This window comes from Paralichthys olivaceus, chromosome 12 (assembly GCF_024713975.1).
Source record: "Paralichthys olivaceus isolate ysfri-2021 chromosome 12, ASM2471397v2, whole genome shotgun sequence".
NCBI lineage: Eukaryota > Metazoa > Chordata > Actinopteri > Pleuronectiformes > Paralichthyidae > Paralichthys > Paralichthys olivaceus.
In genome coordinates this window covers 15,535,100-15,561,161 of record NC_091104.1, presented here as the reverse complement: position 1 = coordinate 15,561,161, position 26,062 = coordinate 15,535,100, and the positions used below count along the sequence as shown (strand labels likewise).

Genomic DNA, 26,062 nt, shown 5'->3' with positions numbered 1-26,062 from the left:
ACACTTTTTAAATTCTCCTCGGTACAAATAATATGTCTCTTCTATAAAACACATATCTATATAATGAAAGGATCCTGTTTGTGATATTTTCTTTAACGATAACTCGATTAACTCAGAGATAGTTCGACTCATAAGTACTGTTTGGTCTGTTTTTAATCAAATAAATCACAGCAGACAACCTGGCAACCTTGACAATTTAATTACAAAATAAATATTCAAATGAAATAAAATGCTAAAACAGTAGAAATGTTACTTTGTACATTTTCATAGATTTTCTTTGTGAAGTACATGAAAAAAGGACATTGTTTTACAGAACTACTTAAATTGATCCCTTCCTTACTGCAGGGTTTCAAAAAAAACAAAACAAACAACACATATGGAGGAGGACACCTGTGCTGTGGGCTCATGTGGGTCTCGCGTCACTAGGGCCCACCCAGCAGACATGTTTATTTTTTAAATATATATAATCTTCAAAAACATTGTGATGTCATAAAAAACATAAGGTATCGAAATGAAATTCTGGGGTCTTATGAAGTGAACTGATTTCTCACATGGCCGAATCTCGTTCATTTCGAAGGCAGTTTGATTTACTACCCTGCTCACAATTAAGCAATAAAGAGAGGATTCAAAGAACAATTAGGATATTTGATAACTTGATATATTTTTCTCATACATAATCTTCTGCGGACATCGTCAGCTGATAAACCTTTCTGATAAATATCGCCCTTATTCTGGTGTGAATTGGCAGTTAAATACAAACAACTCATGTGTCGTCTCGTGACATGTAGAGGATTCATACAGAATCAATAATTATGGGATTGTGACTTAAATAACTGATAGATGATTGCTAATCATATGATGAAGTGATTGATTGTGACTGTCCTGTGTCTGATTATATTCATATATTTCACCTAAAAAAATAATTTCATATAGATCAGTTTTGATTTGATCAGTTTCCACAGACACTAGAGGGCGACATTTCATTATTACCTGTACAAAGCAGCTACACACTCAGTCCAACATCTGCAGTTTTGACAAGTCAAGGTGTCTTGGATAAAGTTTGAAGAAGGAATGACATACACTTTACATGTTGCTGGTCTAAATGAAATCGCCTGTATCAATAAATATAGATTTTAAAACTTAACCACCTTTAAATACAGAGGAATTCGACAAATTATAATAACTGATACGGTAAAAACTAGTGTGAAAGAAAAGGCATCAGTCGGTTTGATTCTACATTGCACTGGCTCCCAGGGATATCTGTTTGTGTCAGCAGTGTTTCCACCAACCAGAACATTCTTCCTTTTGAACCTTGTCATTACAAAACGCTCTGCCCGTCGTCAGAAGGGCACGTCAGCAAGAGGACCCAGCTCTCTGAGTCTCTGGCTGGACACAGTGTTGATAGATGAGCGGAGGAGACTCCTGATGCCGTCACTGGGCTGGAAATAAATAATGAGCCACACTGCAACAGGGGGTTGGGTCACCACTGCAGTTACCTGCGAGGGATCTGGCACCTAAAGGACACAAGAAGGGACAAAGGCTTTTTAATGCTGTTCATTGATGGTTAGAGGGAATTTGTATGATGTCTCTCAGGATCCTACAATCACCTGTCACATTCTTTTGATTTTTGTCGCTCCTTTCTCTTCCTTCCTTTTCCTTTTTGTCTTTTTCTACAACATGAACAAAAAGACCAGTGAGCCTCCTTTTAACTGAAATGGAAGAGTATTGAATAATCTGATAAATTGATGCTGTAAAAGTGTGTTCAGGTTCTTACCTCTCAACAATCACAACGGGTTTCCTGACTCTGAGGGACAAATGTTTCAGTAATTAGAGAGAATATCAAGGTGCAATATTAGTTAACAGCCATTGTAAGTATTTACCAACCCAGTCTCATAGAAAAGACATTTACTGTCTGTATTGTTATTGTTTTATTGTTGTTCTTTTATTTGTTCTGTTTTATTGCTGAGTATGATCTGGCTTTTCTATGATTTGCTAACTTATATTACATTTTGTGAGAAATAAAGTTTATTATTACTACTATTCCTATAATTATATACTCCAAATTATTTTCCCCATTCATGTGAAATGACACATAACAGATTGATTATGTTCACAAAAATGTGGCACTTGTCATGTATTTTCTTCACGAGAAAATATTTTCTCATGAAGTGTTAAATGCTTGTAGCACACACAGGCCACATGGAGGAGGGTGTGGTGGGTGGTGAACCCAGCGACTGAGGTCCTGGCAACAAAAGCAGTTTTTGTGAAAAATAAATGGTTGTGGTTTTAAATTCTAATTAAACAAACACATTCCATCTCATGCTTAAGGCCACTACTGAATTTGTCAGCGTTCTAAACCCGACAGCGTTTTTTTGCCGATGCTCAACCTGAATTATTATCATCTGTTGCTATAGGCACATATTGTAAGGATCTATTATCTGTCAAGTTTTGACATGGACATATTGCAAATTGGCAGATGCACTTCTGAGAAACTTTTCCTTATCATGTTGATGTAACTCAGTGCTTTTCTGGTGTAAGTTAACAGTATAGGGGTTTGGTATTTGTATGCTTATAAATATTTCATGTCACTAACTTGTTTTCTTACCTACATTCACATGTCTGATGCTCCACGAACATCATCTGAACATATTCCTGACCCGGTTCTGATGGCCTGATTTTCAACAGCTGAGGGATAGAAGCGGTTACAGCATGTTCAGTGATGGATCACACTATTTAATAAGAGCAGTTATATCCAACCAGGCTATTTTCTTACCTCCATGGTGACGTTTGTGGTGCGGGTTGGATGACACTCCAGCTTCTCATCCCCGCAACAACCTGCACACCTCACCAGCGGCACGCAGGAGGGACTGTAGATGTGCTCCACCTCCATCGGATACTCCTGCACCACCTCCACCAGCTTCTCAATGGTCCGGCAGAAGCTGCGACTCCACACCTCTTGAAACATTATCACTATGGATGAGAACAGGAGGCTGAGTGTGGCCCACTTTGGACTTACAACCCAATCAGCTTGTGTAGGACGATATATGTGTTGAGTGGAATATGGGAAGATAAGTGCTCAGTTTGTATAAGAGTAATATTGCCACCTATCTGTCTTTAGCAAGGTATTGTGTGTGTGTGTGTGTGTGTGTACAAAATAACTCAAAAACACATGGATGGATTTTGACCAAAGCTTGGAAGAGTATTTCCAGATGATTAAGTTTTTGATTGGTCAAAGGTTAATGTCAAGGTCAACCAAAATATGGTCTGAAAAACATACATTCCAATATAACTCTATATAGATAACCATATTGATCAGATATAAAGTGATGTCCAAAAATTAAGTTGTGCGTAATCAAACGTCTGACGTATATATGCAACCTAAGAACCTAAATGTTGGGATGACATCAGTGTGAAATGGCATTATTACAATATAAAAGAGTTGCCAGGTTGTATATACAGTGTGAGCCGAAGGTATTCAACGCCCCTCTCATGGTTTACATTTTAATTTGTGTTTCAAGGTGTTTATGAAACTTGATTAAAGAAGAAAAAAACTTGGACTGCCCCTAAAAAAATCTAGGCTGTTGATGATACTGTATTTTACAAACAGTATCAGTCATTACCTGAATAATCCAACGCTGACATGCCCATAATATGCAGGGAAACCTTACATCAGTGTATCCTGTTTTCATTCTGAAGTGAAAATGTTTGTATAATGCACAGTACGCTTTCCTGTGGGAGTATATGTGTGAAAGTGTCCCAGTTGCACAGTCTGTGTGGGAGGAACAGAGACGACTACGGCCAAACAAACAGAGAAGGAAGAGAAAACAAACATTGGAAAACATGGCCATGAACAGAGCCCCGCTGGAGCTGGAGCTGAGCTACCCCGCAGGCACCTCTGGGACTGCACTGACCCCCGGGGTCACCGAATGGAGCCTGACACCACAACATCTGTTTATAAAAGCAGACAGGCTGGGAGGAGACGGTTGGGGGAAGCATCTACGGTAGGGAGACGAGGCCGTGAACCGTAATGTTGTACAGCGCCAAGGGCCATTTCTCTGGCCAGCCACTGCTCCTTGAGCTGACTGTATGTCTGCTGCGTCTCCTCTTAATCCTCTCTGGCTGCCAGTTCTACAAATCCTTAACACTAAATTTACTTCTCTTTTAGCAGCATTAAAGAATGTGTGTGATTTAAGGAGGTGGGAGGATATTACGGAAGAAAGTGAGCGATTGAGTAATCCCTGCTCGTCCCGACATGCCTTGCTAGTTCATTATCAAATGCAAGGTTCACAAGCTTAGTTAATTGTATTTCTATATCAGTGCGTGACGAACTGGCAACCATCAGACTCCAGTTTCTACAACAAACCCAGTTAAAACGAAACAGTGGGAGCGACTATAGCTCAAAGTAACTTTTATCAACACTTGCTCTTATTGGATGATATTTCAGAAATAGAAATTCCTACCTTCAGTTGTACGGTTTATGCTCACCAAAGGTAGACTCTGCAAAACACACAAACAAGTGAGAATAAAGTTATTGATTATTCATTTGTGTTATAGAGGTCAGCATCTAAATTGAATGGAGACTAAAACAGACATAATAGCGACAAGTTATTGTCATTATATAATCGTCATCAATAGCAATTTACCAAATATATCAATATAATGCTCGTACATTGTGTAATCACTGATCTTCCACAAGTTTTTAAAATGATTTTAAGAATGTATCATTCTCTTCTCACACAGAAAAGTTTAAAACCACAACCTTCACTCGGGAGCAAAACATTAAACTTAAAGAATAATAACAATGTGATATTTATCGTGATAATTATCGATTTCGACAGGTACATTTTTTTATTGTGATACAATTTGTGGCCTTATCGTCCAGTTCTAATGGAAAACATACAAATAAATGCAAGAGATGCTCACAATTTAAACTCTTTTCCCCTAACTCACACTTTTTAAACCTCAGCCTCAATTTAAAATACACATACCACCTCTAGTGGTGATTGCTGGAACTACAGTAAAAATAAAGAGGACGACGAGAACTTTTTGTTTCACCCTGTGGTGGAAAAGTCTTTCTGATGAGAAGCAGTTTCCGTCTGTCATATACATCACATTTTGTCTGTGTGCCCAAGTGTTTAGGTTCAAAACCTGTTTCCTGTGGTGTAAGATTCAGCTCTCTCTCTGTATTTATTTTCCCATTGATGGTTTCCTCTTCTGTCTTGGTTTTTTCCCATCCGCCCACAATAAACAAGAGTGCATTTCTCATTCGCCTGGGAAAACACAAAACCTCTCGCTGACTCCCGCCTCAGGAAGGGAAAAATCTGCATTCTAATAAAATGCCCTCCGGCAGATGCTGCAGGACGGGACGAGAGACCACCTGCTTCCTCATTGTCTTCCTCATCACTGGTGTTGCATGTCAGTGTTTCTGACATTCATACTTCAACACTGTCTATGTGAAACGCTGGGGCCCCAAACATGTTAGATAATCGACAGCAGACTGAGAAGGACTTCCAGATGATGGAAGTTGGAACTGTTGCTTCTTTCATTGCTGCACTGCATCCATTTCCTGTTATGAACCAAATTTAGGGTGAGGATAGCATCTGTCAGCACTGTACTACACTCAGCAGCCATCCCCCCACCCCTCCCACCCCCTTCAAACAATGTGATTAAAGAGGAACGTCCTGCTTTGATGAGGATGATGCACTCACACTCACACAAAACATTTCAGAGGTTCCTGTAAAACTGTCAGTGAGATATGTGTCATGCAGGTCTGGCTCTTTGGGAGTGATCTGTCTTCACTGCAGCGTGAGCACAGTGCCGCGTGAAAGACTTCATGTCAGTAGATACACAACAGCTTCCAGTCAGCCACTTAGGCTCAGTCCTCCCTGAGTTTTGGGGAACTGATGAGGCGCCTCCCTTCTTCTCCACAAAGCGGCTGCTCCTCCGGCCAAAACGTGCAGCTGTTCCACTGACAGTTGTTCTATAGGGTGGCGTTCACTGAACTGTGTTGGTTTTTACAACAGCACCGCAGGACATGAGCTCCGCTTGCAGAATATTCTTTATGCGCAGCATGGGAAAGCCACAGTTTGGTTTTGGGTTATTGTCAAAAGTCACCTCCACTCTCTGGGGGCATTGATAATTATTTTTTTCATCCTCTGCAGCAATGCCAGGCTGATAAAATAAATCCTTTTCCAGTGTTAATGGGCATATGATCTTCCTCCCTCCCTCCCTCTCTCACTCTCTCTCTCTCTCTCTCTCTCTCTTCTTGTCTGTGGGTGTTTCATGAGACTGCTCCACATCACAAGGGCTTTTTGGCTCTGGGTCTGTGTTGCTGTCGAGAATGTGGTGAGGTGGGGGGTGAGGTTTCTGACCATGGTCATGGGTTAAGCCGTGACATGGTGAAGAAGCATCCTTGGCACCTCCCGTGGTCGAGAACAGAGGAGTAAGCTGGCCCTCAAGAAGCTGCCAGATTATAAGAGGCTGCATGAAGGTCCTCACGTAGTCATTCTTTCCTCCCTGTGCACTTACAGTATTCACTGTGTGATTAATGTTCACTGCTAGGTAATTAATCCCCTTGCGGAAAGGGAGAACTACTTTGATGCAATATGTGTATAAACTTGTCTAATAATCAGTTTCACTTCATTCTCTGGTGAGTTTTTACAGGAAGTTGGGTCTTACTATGTGTCATTATTATTTATTGTTTTCATAATGTGGGTATTTAGACAAAACAGAATAACTGTGAAAAAAGCCTTATGCAACCAAACTTGACTTCACCTGACCTGACTATAAATTCAGTCTTGGGAAATGAAATACTTCTATACTTCGTCTGCTGCACAAAATCTGGGGTTTGGAAACAACATCATTTCAAAAGTTACACTCCAATGCTCCAATGCTATCTAAAAACATCAAGGGGCAACAACAAAAGAAAAACAGCCCGTGCAACGATTACACAAAAGCAAAAATATCTTCACTGTGCTGAGATTTTAGTTTTTGATTTCCTGCACAATCAAACATGAAATATCTGGCTGAGGATGGTAGATTAAACTTCACAGGCCGGGTTAGGAAACACTCCAAAATAAGACCAGAATCCAGCTCTGGAGGGAAACAAAACTGTATTTGGTGACACCAACTGCGAAAAGAAAAAATCTTCTTTTACCCTGAAAAACAGCCTCAGCTCTTCGTGGCATGGATTTGACAAGATGCTGGAAACATTCCTTTGGGGATTCTGCTCCACATTGACATGACTGCATCCCAGCGTTTCTGCAAATCTGTCAGCTGCACATTCATGTTGTGAGTCTCTTCTTGCACCAAATCCCAAAGGTTCTGTGTTGGATTCAGTTATGCTGACTGTGGAGGTTACTGACGGTCACTGAACTCATCACCGTGTTCATGAAACCAGTTTAAACCGAGATGTGTTATTGTGCTGAAAGTGAATAGTAGAAAATGGTGAACTGTGGCCATAAAGGGATGCGTACGGCAATAATGCACAGATAGGACGTTGTATTCATATGCTGATTGATTGGTATAAAGGATGCTTCATGACATTACATTACCAGCCCCATGATTCTGCACACAAGGCATGCTGGGTCCATGGATTTACCACTCCAGGGTACTTTTTCCACTCTTCACCTGTCCTGTCCTGGTGAACCTGTGTCCACTGCAGCTGCAGATTTCTGATCTTGGCTGATGAGAGTGGAACCTGATGATATAGTACATCTGCCTGAAGGTTTGATTCTGAGATGCTTCTCTGCTCACCACACTTGCACAGAGTTGTTGAAGTGTTTCCATCCACAAGGCTGCCGCTCACTCAGTGTTTTGGTTTTTTGAGTAAAAATTCCACGGAGATCAGCAGTTTCAGAAATTCTCAAACGAACCAAAGTGGCAATCATGTAACACTGTGAACACTTTGTATCCACTCTTGATACGAATTTGATGAGAACACTGACTGAAGCTTATAAAGTGTAAATGAGTTAGTGTAGATGTAAAAGAGTAAAGAAGGGATAGATGAGTGAAATTCTTCTGTATAGTTAACATGTTTGAGGCTCATAACTGCTTCACTGATCAATGTCAAAGTTGGTATTGTGCTAAATCAGAGGCTTGCAACAAACTCACTTTCATTTTCAAAAACTGTTTTGTTATGATTTCTGGATATATTTTTAATACTGTAGAAAATGTCTATGTTATAATCCACAGACCAAAGATGGCACCTTAACAATGTTCACTGCTCTAAAAACAGATTTAAAATGTCAAAAAAGCTTTACTGTAACTGGCACTTGATCGTTTTCATCTAACTTAATCATTTAGAAAGATTACTCGTCTTTTCAGCACAGTTGAATCAGAAGATTCCTGTGTAAAAGTCTCACTGGATAATTAACATGTTGGATATGAAGTGAGCGTCATGGTCCCTCAGGCATCTTTGGTCACTGTCCCATAGTTGAACAAGTTGTTTTCTTCTCAGGACAGCTGGTTCTCAGAGACCTGTGTATCTGTGCTGCCACTGATGGGCGAGGGGAAGTTTGTTGGAGCAGGAGAGATCAGACTAAAAGCACAGCAAGGAACGCTGGCATCGAGGATCCTCAACGCTTGACTGGAAAGAAGCTTTTAGAACTATAGTCCTCTATGTTTCTGAATGTTTGTGTGCTGCCGGCTGAGAGTTTGCTCCATTCTCTGGGTCAGATCAGAGGACCTGTTGTGTCCCTGGGCTCCTGCTGTCAGGCCACAGAGGCCCCAGGCCTTATTACTCTCCACTCCCACACAGCTGAACTGCGTCATCTTTAACCTCCTTGCTTAACTCCATCTGTCAGAGGAGGGGCAGTGTGCGCAGGGAGCAAAAATAAAACATGATGGGGACCCAGCGTAATGGTCATAAAAGGTTTTTCAACTTTGAGAGTCAAGCAGGGGCAGTGTATTTGTGTGTGTGGTGGGGTGGTTGGGGGGGGGGGGGGTCAATTTAACAGCAGGTACTATGGTCAGTTGCCAAAAAGATCTGGATACCAGCCAGTCTGCATATCCCACAGTGTAAAGCACTGCAAATCAAATGCAGAGAGGTTTCTTTGTGAGTTCAGCCTAAATAGATAGGACTCCTTCTCCTGGACGACTGGACTGGAAAATGATGTGAAACTAGATTCATTCATCATGTTTCTCTTCTCTTTAGGACTGTAATACAATAACAGCAAAGGCAAAGCATGTCTTGTCTCCAAGTGAGATGAAATATGAAGAACAGAAACCTCTGATTTCAAAATATGCTCCATTATTGAATAATACATTTCATTCATAGGTTGGTGATGTGACTTCATATAACAAACTGGAAGGGCACTCAAGAGAATGTACACCTCCAGGGTCCAACAGTAACATCAAGTTTTTTTTCCCATCACAATCCATGAATCATTCCCTGAGAAAAAAAGGAAAATTTGAAAAACGCCATATCTCACAATATTAAAGAAAGTGAAAGAATCCAGATCTGCCCACTGAGTAGGATCACCAAGATATAATGGTTAATCCCCCGACTAATACCTCATCCTTCCGCCAAGTTTTGTTGTAATCCGTTCAGTTGTTTTGTGTAATTTTGCTCACAAACAAACCAACCAAGAAAGAAACGGACAGGGGTAAAAAAATAATACCTCCTTGGCGGAGGTAATGATGACTAGCATGCTGGGTCACGCCTCATTTCGTCAACAGGGCCAGAATGTTTAATTTACACAGTTCAAATCAGATATAAGTGGGTCACATGTGTTTGAGTTTTCATTGATGTCATATATTTCCACACATCAGTTTACAGGGCACTTTGGCTAAAAACCATTGTACAAAAACTTTGCCATGTTTGATGTGGTTCAGTAGCTTCTTGCAGCTGGAGATCAAAGATGCGGGTAGTGTTGCATTTGATTCTCAAATCCATAAACATGAAGTTATCAATAGAATCAATACACGCATCGTATTTCTAGTGCGACTGCGACATCCACGGCTGTAGTGTATTTAGTCAACTTAACACATCAATCCTCTGCAATATGAAGCAAAACACTTCCTGCAAACTCACAAGTAAGAGGAAACTAACAAAATTTAGTAAATATGTCAGTGTTCAGGAGCAAAAGTGGAGCAGCTGAGTTTTGGAAAAACCCCTCGACAAATAACGATCCCAGCTCCTGGGCAAAATGCCATTATTTACAAAGATTCCCAAAACAGTTCAAAATTAACCAGTGAGGGTAACAGTGTGGGTAAACAGTGCCTGGAGGTAGCTTGTGGCTCTCGACTGAGTTTTAAGATCGAGGCCGCGTGTAGGCCAGATGCTGCCCTGGTTTTGATCTGACTAAAGCTTGACTCAGAACTCAAGACCACACAGGACAGAGCGCACTAAAGCAGAGAGGCTGAATACAAACACAGAGGCAGCTCGAGAAGTGAGAAACGGAGCCACCCCTCCTGCCTCTCTGATCCTCTCATCCATTCTTCATGGAAAGCCAGGTTCCGCATCATCAACACCATGACCGCGACATTAATTCTCAGGCCTCTCACGGGGGTCTGCAGGTCACTGTATCTATTCTCCGCAGCTACAAAAGAAAGCCAGTTCTGTTTTGTATACACGAGGCGGGTGCAACACGCATTGACAGCCATGCCATTACAGGTCTGACAGTATCCAGCTGGGTCTCTCGGGTGGTCAGGTCAGAGCTTGTGATCACAAGAGCGCGGCCAAAACAGCAACAAATTGCAACAGAGCATGTGGTTGAGGTGACACAACAATTTCTCAAGTAATCTGGGTCAATGGAGCCTTTGAAATCAAGAGTGGTGATTATGTAGTGCGCTGTCGTGGCAGGTTAAGCAGAATGACTGGGCCCTGGATGAGAAATAATTAGTCACCTTAACTGTTGTAAAACCAGATATAGTTTTTTTTTTTTTTTTACCATAATCTTAATATGACGATGAATGACAGTAAAGCTCCCATAAGTGAAGCCAATCAGCCTGAATTCCATCTTGTGGTCTGGCTGACATATAGGCCAATCCTGCCTCCTCCATGTTAGTGGGTGGGACAAGGGACATGAAGTGTTTATGTTTCTGGTAAGTTTTTAATTACTTATTTGATGTGGTGAAATATGATTGACAGCTGAGACCTCACTGGGGCTCCATCCCCCGATCACTACTGTGCCGACACTGGTTCCACATTTCCTGACAGCGGGAGGAAGTGGAGAATCTTTATAGTCCATGGGTGTGTTTTCATTGGCGTTTGTTTATTTAGCAGAATTACATAAAAACTAGTGAACCATTTTATATGAAAAAAATATTGTGGCGGGAAGGAGCATGAGCCAAGTAAGAACCCAATACATTTGAGGGATCTGGATAAACAAGCTGATCAATTTTTTTTTCACTTGTATGTATCCTTGGCAGAGGTATGTGCTCTCCAAGTTCAAATGCTATAATAACAGGGTGTATTGTCATAACTGACAGCTGAGACTGAGTCGTTATTGGTCGAGTGCTCCCATCGACAGGACCCTTTGCAGACTCTGGCCCCAAATGTGAAAGATGGCAGCGTTGGTGTCTGGGATATGTTGGATAACGATATATAGTGGAGATGCGTCATCCAACTTTACTCAAGCAGTTTTCAGACATGACCTGCTGTGGATCTCTGGAGAACTGGGTCCAGACTTTCTCTGCAGTTTGCCTTTCTTACATGCACAACACAGAGGGAGATTCTCTGCTCAGACGCGTTCGAGGGGTGGGGCAGCATCTTCCTAGGTGTTTTCTACACGCATGGCACCACCTTTTCACCCGCAGATATTTGTTTTCTTTTTTTCGGGGGAGCTCCGGAGGATCTCTGGAATTAAGTGCATGTCTGAAAGCAGCTGAACAGTCGTACATATTTTGTGAAGATTTCTGGACAGATTACAGGGTGACTCCCACCATCACCACCCTCAATCCCGGTCTTTCTGCCAACATATGCTGAGCGTCTCCTGACCGTCGCTTATTCAATACACAGAAATAAAAATGGTATCGATCTTCTCATCTGCCTCTCAGCAAGAAAGTAAATTAAAAACGCATTTCCTTTAATGTAAATGAAAACCTATTCCTCTAATAAATATAAATATATCCTTTGGTTTAACTATTTTGTCTTTGCCATTGGGTTTGGTTACCAACTATCAGGTTTTCTTGGAGTAGTAAAAAAAACAAGTAAAAGAGATCAAGTGACAAGGGCATCTCCCTTGTCACTTGATCTCTTTTACTTGTTTTTTTTAAAGGTCCAAATAAATGTTGATTTAGATAAACACCATTTCCTCAGTATAAGTCCATTAATGCATGCACAAATGTCCCCCCAAAGACACACATACAAACACACACAACCACTGTATAAACCATAAAACCCCATCCACAAACATACACGCACACACACGACACAGGTCTTGAGATAAGGCTGACCGGTGGTAATTGTGGTCTCTATTACAGTAAACGCTGTTCTCCCTGTGTAAACCACACTAAATTACATCCAGATGTGAGATTAAAGCTTGCTGAGCAGACGGCTGCCCCGAGCGACACCCCTCCTCCTCCTTCGCGGGAGGAAGGAGAAATCCATATTTCCTGATTGCGATTGAGACTGTCCCCTGGGCCGGGACATTACAACTAGAGAGAAATACCACAGCGATGCAAATAAAAGCCCTATCAGTCGGTCACTCTGCTTCACAGGCACACATCGGAGAGAAAGAACATCAAGTGTAGAAGAGAGGCCGAGACGCAAAGGGAGGGAGGAACTTGACTTTTAAATGTTTGATTGCTGGAAGCTGAGCTGACACCTGATGTTTTCTGTTGACGTTAAATATAAGCTCTCTGCCTATGAAGCTCCACTGTAACGGAAATGTGGTGTACACATGGCAAGATGTGAAAAAAACCCTGCTCCATGAACACAAAAACATGTGTGAGATACAGATGGTCAGACTTAAGTCTTGTTTTGCTACTGGAGATGATGTAAAGGAAACACCTGTGTAACGTCATGTCCTCACAAACACGAGAGCCGTCGCTGAGGCTCACCATCTTCCTCTTTTTCTTCTTCATCCTCTGTCCGACAAAATCTTTTCAAACAAAAAGTTTTTCCCATATCTGGTTTCATCTGAGGAAAATGTTGTATTTTACAGGAGACACCGAAAAAAGAATTTCATAATCTCATACCAAAGAGGCTTACAATTCTTATCCTCCACTGATTTCCTTAATATTGCAGGATTCTTTCCTTTCTGAGCTGAATTCTGGGCTGTGCAGCTGACCCCAACTCCAGCTCCTGCATTGTATCTTCTTGGAAACACTGACTAATGACAGGTGGTTGTGTTGATGCAAGATTTCACTTGCATTTTCATACACGCAGTCACAACCATGGCAGTGGAGGTGAGGTACTGTGTGTACAGCATTCCAGCGGTTTTGTTACGAGGTGGGGAGCGTTATGAAATGGGCAGGAGGCAACAGGTACTCTAGTGATTTCCAAAGCCCTTTGAAACTGGAGCACAAAGAAACTGAGGGATGATACTCACAGCTGTGGACACATCCACTATACTGTATTTAGTATGTGGTTAATATGCACAGGAGGTACCATAAATACAATGAAAAGGACAAAGAGAGTCGAGCAATGTGACAAAATAACCGGTGGATGCCAGTTATAGCATGTTGGCCCTGGTGATGAGGTGACCAGGAGGTCGCCATTGTTCCAAGAGGAAACCCAGGTGCTTCCACCTCCAGTCAATAGTTATGTTGTGTGTTCATGTGACCAGGAGGAGTTCTGGAGAATGAATAATAACAGTACATATTAACAGAGCACACCTATAACTGTTATGGAGGTTTACATGGATTCTATCAGCTGCAATATTGATCAGCTAAGCTAAGCTCTCACGTGATTTTACTATTTACACAAAATGACAAGAATCAGATTGATTTCAGTCACAGTTCCTGACCTTTCATTACGAGGTTCACTCAGCAATATTGATTCAGCAATGATGAATTGATGCATAACACTACACAAACATATGCAGATACTTAATGACTGTGGTACTTGATGATGCATAATTTGTACACTCAGCTATGAGCTTCATGTCTGAAACACCAGTGACTCCTTGTTTGTTGCTGTGTACTCTGCACTGTTGCCATGTGCTAACACATTATTAGGTCCTTCCAAAGTAGATTAAGTTTAAATAGCACTTGTGTCTAATGTTTAGTGTTGAGACCTCCAAAAGAGGTTGCAGGATAAATCTAAGGTTAAGCCGCAAGATAACCTTGATTTTTCATGACATTGGTCGACCACTTTCTGAACCCATCAGCTATTGTCTGATGACATATATGAACAAAAGAGTTAAGAAGCCCTTTATTAGTTCCACAGTGGGGAGATTTGCAATTAACATCTAGGGGTGACAATCAATACTTTGGAGCTTTCAGTGCAGACAGCTGATATCCGAGCCAAGGTGTGCATGTTTCACAGTCCAACAAGTCCACACAAGTCAAATGTTTCTCCAAACAAAACACAGCAATACTGTTTTAAGTCTATAGCCAGACAACATTTTGGCTAATAACTGTTCACAGCTGACTTGATGAATTCTGATCAATTAAAAAGATGATAGCCAATAGCCATTTTGGTCAATTCCACCTCTTTTTTTCTCCATGTGGACTGTTTGCCCGCCCAACCAAAGCGTGCCTAAACGTGTTTGGTCAAGAAACAGAAATCAGAAGACTTCTGGAGCCAAAGGTTTGTCTCTGGCCTCTACAAATTAAAAAATGATCACTCTTTAGCTCACCTGGCCTTTAAAGGTTCAGTGTGTAGAATTTAGTGTTGAAGTGTTCTAGAGGTGAAGTGTCATGTTGAAGCTGAATACTCCTTATCTCACCCTCCCCTTCTAAACATGAAAGAACCTGTGGTGAACTTCAGTTGTCATGAAAACTCAAAAGGTTTTAGTTTGTCCAGTTTCTACGACAGTAAAAAACATGGTGGCCTCCACAGAGAGGATCCCCCCCCCCCATGTAAATATGAAGTTTTTAAATATAAAGAGCCCATTTTATGGTAAAGAAAACAACAATTCATACAATTTAGATGAAACACACCAGTGAAAACATCACTAGGATTATTTTATATTGAATTTCTGCCAAAAGTCATAAGAAGTCACAAACCCAAAAAGCTGGGTACGACTACAGACTACTGGTATACATACTAAATTATGACGAAAAAAAAATACTGGGACTACAATTAACAGAGAATTTCCATTACTAAAAACCTGTTTTACTACAGTTTCCCACCAAACACACACAGACACTGAGGTCTGCTGTAAAATTATTAAGCAGCTGATGTCAACCCCACCCTCTACTCAGCACACCACGTTTCATAGCACGAGTCTCCTGGCAATGAGGAAATCTCATTATCAATAAGGGGTACATATTGACTGGTGGAGAATCCAAAAGACAGACATATACATAAATAGCATTTCCAGCCGCATGGCCTATGTTTGCTCCTTCAACTTCAGTAGACTAACCACGTCTGGCAGTTTACTGTGGGAGCTGGCAGGACAGAGAGACAGACCAGAAGGGTCTAATTTTGTCACTGGGAGCAGAAAAGAGCTTACTGGTATGAGTGTCACTTGTTTGCTTAAAATATGAAATATTTAGTTCCTCAAATATGTTTAAGGTAAACCTCAAGATGCTTGTTTGCAGGGAAATGAAACAATCATTCCTTTGCAGGTGATATTTTAAAAAAAAAGAACCTCAAACAATCGTCTGTGTGATGGACTCTACGTTGAATTCTGGAATTTAACCATTTACATGTTCCTGTCATTCTTGCAGCGGGGGGGGGGCATTTAGCCTACTACATGTTGAGGGCCCTGGGTTTTGTCACTCCTGTTTTGACTAAGCAGGCCATGAGCTGATTATGAGGATTAGTGGAGATGTGGTGATCCCATGCCTCTCCCACACACCCTCAACTCAGCAACAGCTGCAAAGTCTCCGCTCAGACAATGTGGTGTACGTGGAGCTTTTTCCAACCTCGGGAGCCCGACTGAGTCTGTGTGTAACTCTAACAGACTCAGTGATACTGTTCCAGCTACTGCACGCAGCGTCACATTCAGATCAGCAGGCAGCCGCCGTGTATGCAGGGTGAATGGACGCAGGAATGGCCTGGTTGCACGTACAACATGAGAAGCATCAGAGACAGCTGCCAACCCTCAGGCACCTTGGGGGGAAATCAGAGACTGAATAGGTTCAAGAGCCTGAGCGTTGGCACAAGTCCTGTCGCACAATGCGTATCTCTCTTACAAGTGTTTCTACGGCGTGACACATGAGTCCTCTTCAGTCCAGTTTCGGCTCTGTTCTGCTCTGGCACATTGTCATAAAAAGAGACTAAAAGGCAACGCCAGGCAACGGAGAACAGAACAGCTTTGTGCTAATCCACCATCGCCTGACAGTGATATGTCTGAAATTAAGTTTCAATAGATTTTTTGACACACACACAAAAGTTTGCACAGCTATGGGCAGAATAGCACTAATCATTAGATGCAGGGTAGTGCCAATAGCAAACCAATGGAGATATATCATCGATTAAATGGTTGAAGGAAATCACAAAATTGTCTTTGAAAGGTGTATGAAAGGGCCCTTATGCTACAGTATCTTGATATCCTGAAGAGTTGCACCCTCAGTATGATTCATATGTGTTCCATATGACATGTACAATATAATGTATTGCATAGTTTTTATGTATTATTCTGTACATGTGATGTATACCATGAATTTCATGGTTATTTGATCCTTGTTTCTTGTTAAACGACAAAAAGTTTGCACAGCTATCCTTGTTAGGACTTTACATTTACTTTCATTCTTTGTAGACAGTACCGAGACCTTATCCTAAACCTTAACCATGACCTTACCCTGACAGTAACCAAGCCACAAAACACACAACCAGAAATTAGTTTTTTGTTTTACTTCATTAGGACAGAGCTTTGGAGCTTTGGGCAATGTCAGTGGTTATACTGGGAAAGCTTCCACAGAGGCAACAAAAGTAAGTACACACACACACACACACACACACACACATTCATCTTCATAATGATATGTAACCATGCTTGTGCCCATTTCACATGCAGATTTATGCACACACACACACAAAACAGAAATGAAAGAGTGCTGATGCAGAACAAAAGTAAAAAAGAAGTTTTACCTGCCAACAACGTTTTACTCTGTCAGACTACGCAGGTCTCTCACCTCTTTCAGTTTCTAATAGTGTATCTATACAGTAGCTCCCTTACTGGATGCACTTTCTCACCATCTCAGAAATCAGAGCATTTCCCTGATGGATTTCTAAACATAAAAAGAAAGGGAAAGAGAGAGAGAGTGTGAGAGAAAGAGAGCGCATCGCACAGGAGTGAGCTGGTGTTTCAGGAGCGATGCAGCTGTAATTATAAGCTTAGAGAGTCTCGCCAAGCACAACAGTGAGTCACTTGGCATCATGTGTTCCACAGAGAGAGTGATGCACTTTGTCACGTTCCGTCTTATGAATGAAACCAGCGGCGAGGCGTCAGAGCACCATGGACTCTTATCACTCTAATGGACACAACCAGCATCTGCTGACCCAGGTTTCTGTGTATAGCCTGCATTATGGACTTCAACATATAGGATGTAAAGTTTTTAACGTAATATAGTGTCGTTTCTTTAATGTTACATTGCTGTTTCAATGCTTGACACAATGGGAGCTTCAACATCACAGTCTTGACTTTGCTCTGAAACCACATCAAACCGACTCTTTCCCTCACCGATCACGAATGAGAGGCTCTGAGAGAAAGCTGTAAGTTTCCTACCTGTGCAGGTGAGAGCAGCAGATAAAGCGCCGCCGCAGTCTCCAGGACCAGACCGAGTTTCATGTCGGGATGTGTTCGAGTGCAGAGAGATGGAGGTGGGGAGGAGGAGGTGACAGCTCCCGGTGCACGCACTCCAAAGCAAACAATCCACCAACAGAACACAGAAGTCCCACTATAAAGGTGGTGATGCTGTGTGAGAAGCTTCCAGTCTTCCGCTCCCGGGGTTTGGTTAGAGCTGAGGCTGACTGAGCGCAGTCACGTAGCTCCTCTGCTACGTGTAACCTGATGATGAAGTGGATGGTGCTAACTAATGAATAAGGCCCCCAGAGGCAAATAGGAGGTGCTGGGACAATACAAATATAATACTGTTTTTAAAAAAATAAATAAAATGTGCACGTTTCAAAATCAAAAAGTTGCGTGGAAAAAGGCTGCAAGAAAAAAGTTCAAATTCTGCTCAATCCAAAATCTTCAAGTGATGTTCCAGTACAAACACACACACACACACACACACACACACACACACATATATAGATATATTCACAAACACAGAGAGGCTCATGCATGTAGTTGCACCGACAGTTTCAGTTTTCATTCCAGCTCTGGGCTCCAGTCGGCAGAAACACACACACTTTGCCTCTAATTGCTCCACACTACCTTTTCACAAGCTGGCCATTTAAATCTCCTCCCCCTCTCTGCCCTGCTTCTTCCGTCTCCACTGAACTCACTCATGACATGAGAGCTTTTCTTTTTTTTTAAGCTGCTGCATGTAATGGTCATTTCTTGTGATGCTGTTAATGGCTTTTTTTCCCACACTGCCTCAACTCTGGTTTCTAGACTATACACACCACAGGTGATTTACAGAAACCTTCTTCTGAGGACTCACATGTGAGTAAGGTAAACAATAAGGGATCTTTTTTGGGTGATAAACTCGTGGCTGGCAGAATGCACAGAGATTTTCCTCTGAGGCGTCAGCGTTTAGAGAAATTTGCAGAGACAGAGAGGAAGATTCCATTACTGTTGACACACAGAGTTAATCTCCAGTGTGGGACTTCTGTGTATGCTGAAAACCCTGGAACCAAAAGGATTCCTTGTGGGCTTCCACACATTCCTTTGACAGTGCTGAATGGCTCCACCGCCTTCTGCCATTGTACAGACCAAACACTCGTGAGTGTTGCGTTTCTACACACTTAGCAGCAGAAGTATCATACCATCTCCTTCATTACAATACAGCCACCCTGGCCAGAGCATCAGAGGGAGCAGACAGACAGGGATGATGAGACATTTCCTCTAATTATACAAGGCAGCATCACAGTGGTTTCTTTCCTAAATTGTGTCTCTACACTACTGTGATGGATGCTCTTTGAAATTGAGAGGAGACAGAATGGAAATTTGAACCCACAATTATTTTGTTTTATTCCTGCCCTCTCTTTCTTACTAAGCCATCATTGTTTGGATGTGAAACTTTTACCACGCAATAATATCAGCATTCTTTTTCTCCAACTTTCTCATTATCCATTATCGCTGCATTATTGCAAATGTGGATGAACCAAAGGTGACCCTAAAAAAACTGTCTTCTCCTTTCCAAGTCTTTATGTAAGACTATAATGATGTAGTGCAAGTCATTTTTTATGTTTTGTTTAAAAGATCTTGAATGGTGGAGCAAACGATTGCTGCTTCTCCTCCCTGCTGCTGCAGCCACACAGACGTGTTTGTTTGATCGGAGGACAGAACCAGATTCTTTACACACGTCTCGTCGACTGCTCTTTGATTTTTAAACGTGCGGCGGCTGATAGGACTTAATAAGATCACTCCAAATTGTTTGCACTGTAAATACAAGCTGACAGGAGAAATAAACCCAGCTTGAGTGATATCGTACGCCAGGGGAGATGGATCTCCCTGCTGTCAGTTTGTGAAACAACCTTGAGGCTCTAATTGTTTTTACTGAAACCATAAAGCTTGACAGCACTATCCATGCGTCTGGAGAAAAAAAAAGGTTATTCTGCCAAAGATTATATATTCACCTTGTTAGAAATTTACTCTGAGGACACACTAGCTATTTAAATGATGCCTCCAATGAACACAAGACTTAAAACAAAGTTTGTTATAACAAGGGATGAAACATTTTTTAATGAATATTTAGAATGTTTGATATCTTTTGCCGATTGAGGGTGAAATATAACACCAAAATGTCAGCTAAACCTCCTCACTAATTGGGTTTTGTGATGAGGCGTCCTGATTGAGAGAAGGTCAGCTGGTCGCACGAATGGGTCCGTTGCATTCTGCAGCGTCTCTTGATTTGCAGACCGAACGGGTGGATCTCAGGAACCGGAGTGCCAAAGTAAGCACATTTCCCTTTTGCTGTTGACCCCTCATTTTCCCAGATTGCTGAGTAAAAGGTAAACAGATGAACAGCATTAATGATGTCCATTCATCATTGTTGGGGCCACAGTGGGGCCTTCAAAGGGAAGGTGGACAGCCCGGAGAGCCCTTCACTTTGAAGGATCTCATTAACAATGGTTAGAGCCCTTCAGGGAGACCAAAGTCTCTGCTAAAGACACAAGTTACTCTTTAGTGTCACTGTAATTCACACACATTAATTCATTGTCTTATGTATCATCTTGTGGTGTGGTCCAGATCTGTGCACATATTCTAAACCCCAAACACCTAAAACACAAATGTAAAATAGGAAACACTGGGTATTGTAATATGATTGTACTCCTGCTGAACCACCTGGGCAGTCGACCCAAACAGGATATGACAATATTTAACACCCAGACCCTCTTTTCCTGCCATTAATTAGCTGTGAATCCTTTCCTCCCACAATAACTGTATTATTGTCAGGAAAACCATACCCTGTTGGAAAAAAAATAGGAAGTGCTTCAGCCATGAGTAAAAGCTGCTCACTGTTACCTAAGGTGTTTAGCATTATATTACAACACATTCTTTCATTTAAAACATGTCAAATCCTGTTTACATGTGCATGCCGATCGACATATTTTTATCTCCCACATATTTTCCCAAGGTTGTCAGGTGTCATCCTGTTTTCATGCTCATTGTTTTGTTTTGTAGGAAGCCCGTCAACATGCTAACACACAATTGGAAGTTATTTTAGCCTGGAGATATCGTGAATTAGTCACTGCAGAAATCTCCAGATTGTATTTAACTTTAGGCAGCTGTGTCTCGGACATCACAATATCAGATGGTGGTGGTAACTACAGGCTAAGTTCTTATTGTCAGAAGAATTTTATACTGTATGTTATATATGACTCAATATACTAAATGTATGTTTAATTTGAATAAGCAGTTATAGCATTCAAATAGTGTTTAAGCGTCTAATGGAAAAACATGCAGTCCTTCCAGTCCTAGATTTAAACAATCACGTATAAGGAGATACTTGTAGAGTTCGGAAGCATTTAGCCAAGCCTTCATTGAAAACTAGACACAAAATTAATCATTTTAAAATACTCCTACAAACACAACTAAAGTTCAGAAAGTATTGTTTTTGTATTTAGTAAGGCTAAACTTAAATGTATGCAATTAAAAATGAAACTGACAATGTATGGTTAGTTCATATGCTTTTTTTGGACAAAAAAGAGTCGGGTGGATGGTTGAGGGTGTTCATAAGAAAGTTGTTATAGCATGTAACTTTCTCCAAAACTACAAACGGCAGTTTTTACATATCGGTTTGTGATCAGACAAACACAACATGTTAATCTGTGGGTTTTAAAGATGTTGGTAGGAGGATTATTTAAAATGTAAGGGTCAGGCTAGCTGTATCCAGTCTTAAAGCTAGGCTCAGCAAATTGCCAGTTGGTTGAGTTTAATGTACAGATGATAGACTAGCCTGTGTAAAGATGGAAAGCATGACTGCTCCCCAAAAGTGGAGCCAAATCATCTCAATTGCCACCTGGTGGCTGGATGCAGAAAATCATGCCTCCTCCATGTTAATGAACAAGAGGTGGACCCAACTAGAACATTAAAGTAAACATTAAGTTTTTATCACACTGATGTATGTTCAAGTGTTAATTCTTCTGGGATGGTTTTAATTATTTGATGCTATGAAAACAGGGTGAAGCATTTTGATTGACAGCTGAGACTGACTTGTGATTGGTTGAATGTGTGTATGGACAGGACCTGGCACCGCTGATTAAAATGATGAAAGTGCAGCAATACTGAGCTTACAATGTTCCATTGAATTCCATTTCAGCCAGCAACCACTGAGTGGTGCACAGCAGCATGAGCGGCGCTCCGAAAGGAAGCTGATTGTTTGTCTAAAATAAAAAGTCATCACCTCCACAAGCTGTGTGGACAGGGTCCTGCAGTCGGTCAGAAAGAAAAGGAAAAACAGCATTGAGAGTGAGTTACTGCAGCTTGTGTCGGCGGCAGTTAAAAAAGCTGTTAGGTTTATAAATGAAGAATGAGCACTGCAAAGTGTGCGGAAGTGGTCCAGCAGTCAGAGAGCAGGTTGTAACTCAGGCCTGTGGTGATACTCTAAACTCCATTAAGAGGTCCCACATGTGAAGCACAGTCACGAGTTCATGTGTTGACACTGTTGGTGGTGGTTCAGCCGGGGCCATAAAACAGATAAATTAGATGTTTTTAAAATCCCCCTCATGTTAACAATCTCTATGAATAATAATAACCCCAACATTGTGGTTAGTGTAAATATAATGTAAGAGCTAGCAGGTGTACTCAGATTACTCTGTAAACATGCTCCCTTGTAAGCGAACAGAATTTTTTCAGCCCTCTGACATGTTATCAATTGAGATGAAGGAGGCTGAGGTTAATGGAGTATACCCTTTAAGAGTTTATGCTGCACGGAGATCGATTGGCAGTGAGATTAGATGTATTCTTAGAAGTTGGAGACACTTAAGTAAACATGAATTCAATCAGGCAGCAAGATTTACTGGAATACCACTGCGCATGAATGCTGCTGTTTATTTTTCAGTCCACAGAGTGTTTTTTAATTTTTTTATCTCACATTAGTTTATCCTGCCTCAGGGTCTTTGTGTCAGATTTTGAAAAGATTTCCTCAGTAAAACCAAACATTAGTCCTCATTCACAAACCTGGTAAATTGACAGTAGCTGTGAAGAACGTGCAATTATTTCAAAGATGACATTCAAATCTAAGTTTTTATAAGCTTGAAAAAATTTGTGGACATGAACATGCTGTAATGCTGCTTGCAAAAACAAGATAATCATAATCAGCCTCTGCACCCTTATCGCTGTCTTAAAATAATAGATGGACATTTGGGAAATATGCCTATTTGCTTTCTTCCCAAGAGTTAGACAAGAAGATTAATATCACTCGGATGTGGTAAAAATGTAGGAAGCACAAGAGCTGGTTCTGTTCAAAGGTAACAAAATCCCCTTATTGACAGCTCTAAAATTCAATAATTCATGTTTTTTTTACAAGTTCAAAAATGAACAGATTTCTGTACCTATTAGTCTACTTAAAGATGACTTCTCTAATAACTGAACTTAAAATGATAAGAGGGATGACAAATCATGACTCTCACAGGCTGGATCTTTAAAATATACACAACTATGTTAATACTAGAAACTTGGAAAGACTCACCTTTCTCAAATACTTATTATGAACCCACAGAGACTCATATTTGAAGATTTTAAGGTTTAATGGTGAAATTACCCATTTACCATCAGAGGAGGCACCCTAAGAAGAGAAATGACTAAAGTAGGCCATGGCCTGAGCAAGCGTTAGGTGAAGTTCATCTGTGTGCAAACTGCAGCCAAGCAAAACTATGCCCTGAGATTTATTTTTGTGTAGAGAAATACATTTACTGAAGTCGCTATAGCTTGTAGTACAAGGAACAAGGAAATGGGAGCAGGGCAGGGAGAGGATCGGTGGAGGTCAAAGAGCTGGGGGAAAGTTAATAACTTGAAATAATAAATAACATGGCTGACTGATGGGAATTTGGCCGCAATGCCATTTATTATCATCAGTAGATTCTCAAAGAGAAAGACTGGGCTAAATGCTCAGTGGCTACTGTGCACTTGCTGGAACAGGAGATTTCCTTTGCCAAAGACAATGTTTGTTGTTTCATTGCTGCGATTAGGTGTCTGGTTCTGGTCTCGAAGTGTTGTTGCCAGGGAAATGGTGGAGACAACCAATCCCAGATGGTACTCTGCCCAGAGGGGACAGATAAATGAGGACCACCAGGGTGGATAAAAAACCCAGACAGTGACACCCTGTCTGCAGGATGAACATTATATGAACTAAGACGAGGCAATAGAGGGAAGTTCAACCAGAGCATCTTGTGTGATATTCTCACTTGGCTTCGATTGAACGAGCTTCAGATTGTCTGTGACAAATCTGTATGGCATCTTTCAAAGGAAACACTTTCAATGACACCGTGGCTGAAGTTTGACTTTCCATTACCCCGAAAAAGAAAATAAGCAAATAAATAGACAAGATCCAGGATGGTGAGGCTGGGGTTGTGAGAAAGGAGGAGCATGTCTGCCCCAAAGTTCGAAACACGTCTTTTCCTGCTCTGTAGTTTCTGAATTCATCTCAGTCGCACAGGAATAAGTGCTCCAGTTGATCCATACACATCCCTCAAACATGTGGAAATGATTGAATAAGTCAAAACATGAAATACAACTGATCCAAGGTTTGAATCTGAACGTTTGAAATAAAACGTGAACTCCCCTCACTTATAAAAGCTGATCTCTGATGATGATGATGATGATGTTGTTGATCTGTGAAACCTTCACAGCTCTTTGACCTCTAATTTTTCTCATTACATTTGTAGAGATGTCAGTAAATCCACCGGGCTGAGCTGAAGGATCAGAGCCAAGGCTCTTTTCTTTCGAAACCAACTGTGAGGTCTTTCCAATATTCATCCCTGATGAAGACCAGGACATCCATCCTGTTTGAAAGACTCCGGAATCCCAGAAATATCAAGCATGATTACAGGCATGATTGGTTTCAGACTACACAAAACCGCGTTACCTTTGGCGAATGCTCATTTTGTCCTCAGCGATCGGCTTGGGAAATAATCGAAAACAGGTGGTTGACAATCCCAGCGTTAAGATCAACAAAGATCAGAACTAGGGTCTCGTCTGGGTGCTGGGGAGCAGATTTGGAAAAGTGTGGGTGTTTAGAAGGTGTTGTGATAAACTTTGATGAGTTGTAAGAGTTGGTGTTGAATGAACGCAGACCACAAACTCTCCCACTCCCCACAACTCGAGCCGTGAACGAGTGAAAATGTGCAGTGCCAATCAGGGGAAAATAAACAGAGCACCACCCCCAAGCGTCATATTGAGTGGAGGAATGACTGCAGGCGAGTGAGGCCCATCGCTAGACATGGTCAAGACTTTTGCCTCCATTAGTTTTGTTTTTATTGAATTATATGAATATACCCACAAAGTAAAATTGGGGGGGGGGTGTCACTACAATTAAAACGGAGGTCCACTCCACTCAAATGGGTTTCTCTGGATTAAAGCCAACAAGGCCTGAGGGAGCCTGCTTACAAATGGTGAGCCTCGGAGGAGCCAGCGCGCTCTGTCTGGGGGACTCCGTCCTAATCTCCAGGATCAGGGGAATTTTCCCATCGAGATGAGAAGCAGATGTCTCTCTTTTTCTGTCTCACTCTCTCGCTGTCGCACCAACTCTGTATCCGTCCCTCGTTGAGGCAAACCTGGCCATCCGTCCCCCCGGGGACAGGGGGAGGAACATGAGCACCATGGGAAGGGTGGCTGTCCCTGAGCCCAATCACATGACGAGGAACCCAAGAGCTTCCAACTTTCTCATGGAAAAAAATAAACAAGGCACTTTTATAAAAATGTCTGTTCAGGCAATTAAGATGGACAAACGCTGGTTACCTGACTTTTCTAGGTGGACCCCACTTTGCTGTTTTGTTCTTGTTTATGACCCCTGACTACTGGCAGGAAGAGGAATCATGGCGATGAGACCGTTTCTCATTGAACCTCTGGAGATGATGCTTTCGCCATAAATCCTCTGTGCCTCCGCCTCATGCACCTGCAGCTCCCCCGAGCCCTGCTCAGACTTCCCCAGAGCCCAACCCCTTGGCTCCCGTGGCTCAGTTCTGACGTGCATACCCCGGCTCATAGCATAAACAGACAGACGAACTTTGGGCCAGTCACCGGCTGTTTGGTTATGGTCTGTAAACAGATCAGCATGAGGAGGAACAGGAGCTCTCACTGGAGATGAGACTGAATGACTATGCTGAGGCGGGAGCGCAAAGGGACGAGATATAAGGCTCACATGGGTGCCTGGTAAATGTCCATGTTGC

At 41.7% G+C, this 26,062-nt stretch overlaps 1 protein-coding gene across 1 annotated transcript; it reads right to left on the bottom strand.

Annotated features, from left to right (window-relative positions):
* Window positions 1-183: 183 nt before the first annotated feature.
* On the bottom strand, window positions 184-18,451 carry pgfb (placental growth factor b). The gene is made up of 7 exons (XM_020084829.2): window positions 17,787-18,451; window positions 4,461-4,497; window positions 2,774-2,970; window positions 2,606-2,685; window positions 1,775-1,804; window positions 1,608-1,670; window positions 184-1,514 (listed from the first exon to the last, which is right to left on the bottom strand). The coding sequence occupies exons 1-7, from the start codon at window positions 17,847-17,849 to the stop codon at window positions 1,493-1,495; spliced, it is 492 nt and encodes a 163-aa protein (XP_019940388.1). The 5' UTR covers window positions 17,850-18,451; the 3' UTR covers window positions 184-1,492.
* Between the last annotated feature and the right edge of the window lie 7,611 nt (window positions 18,452-26,062).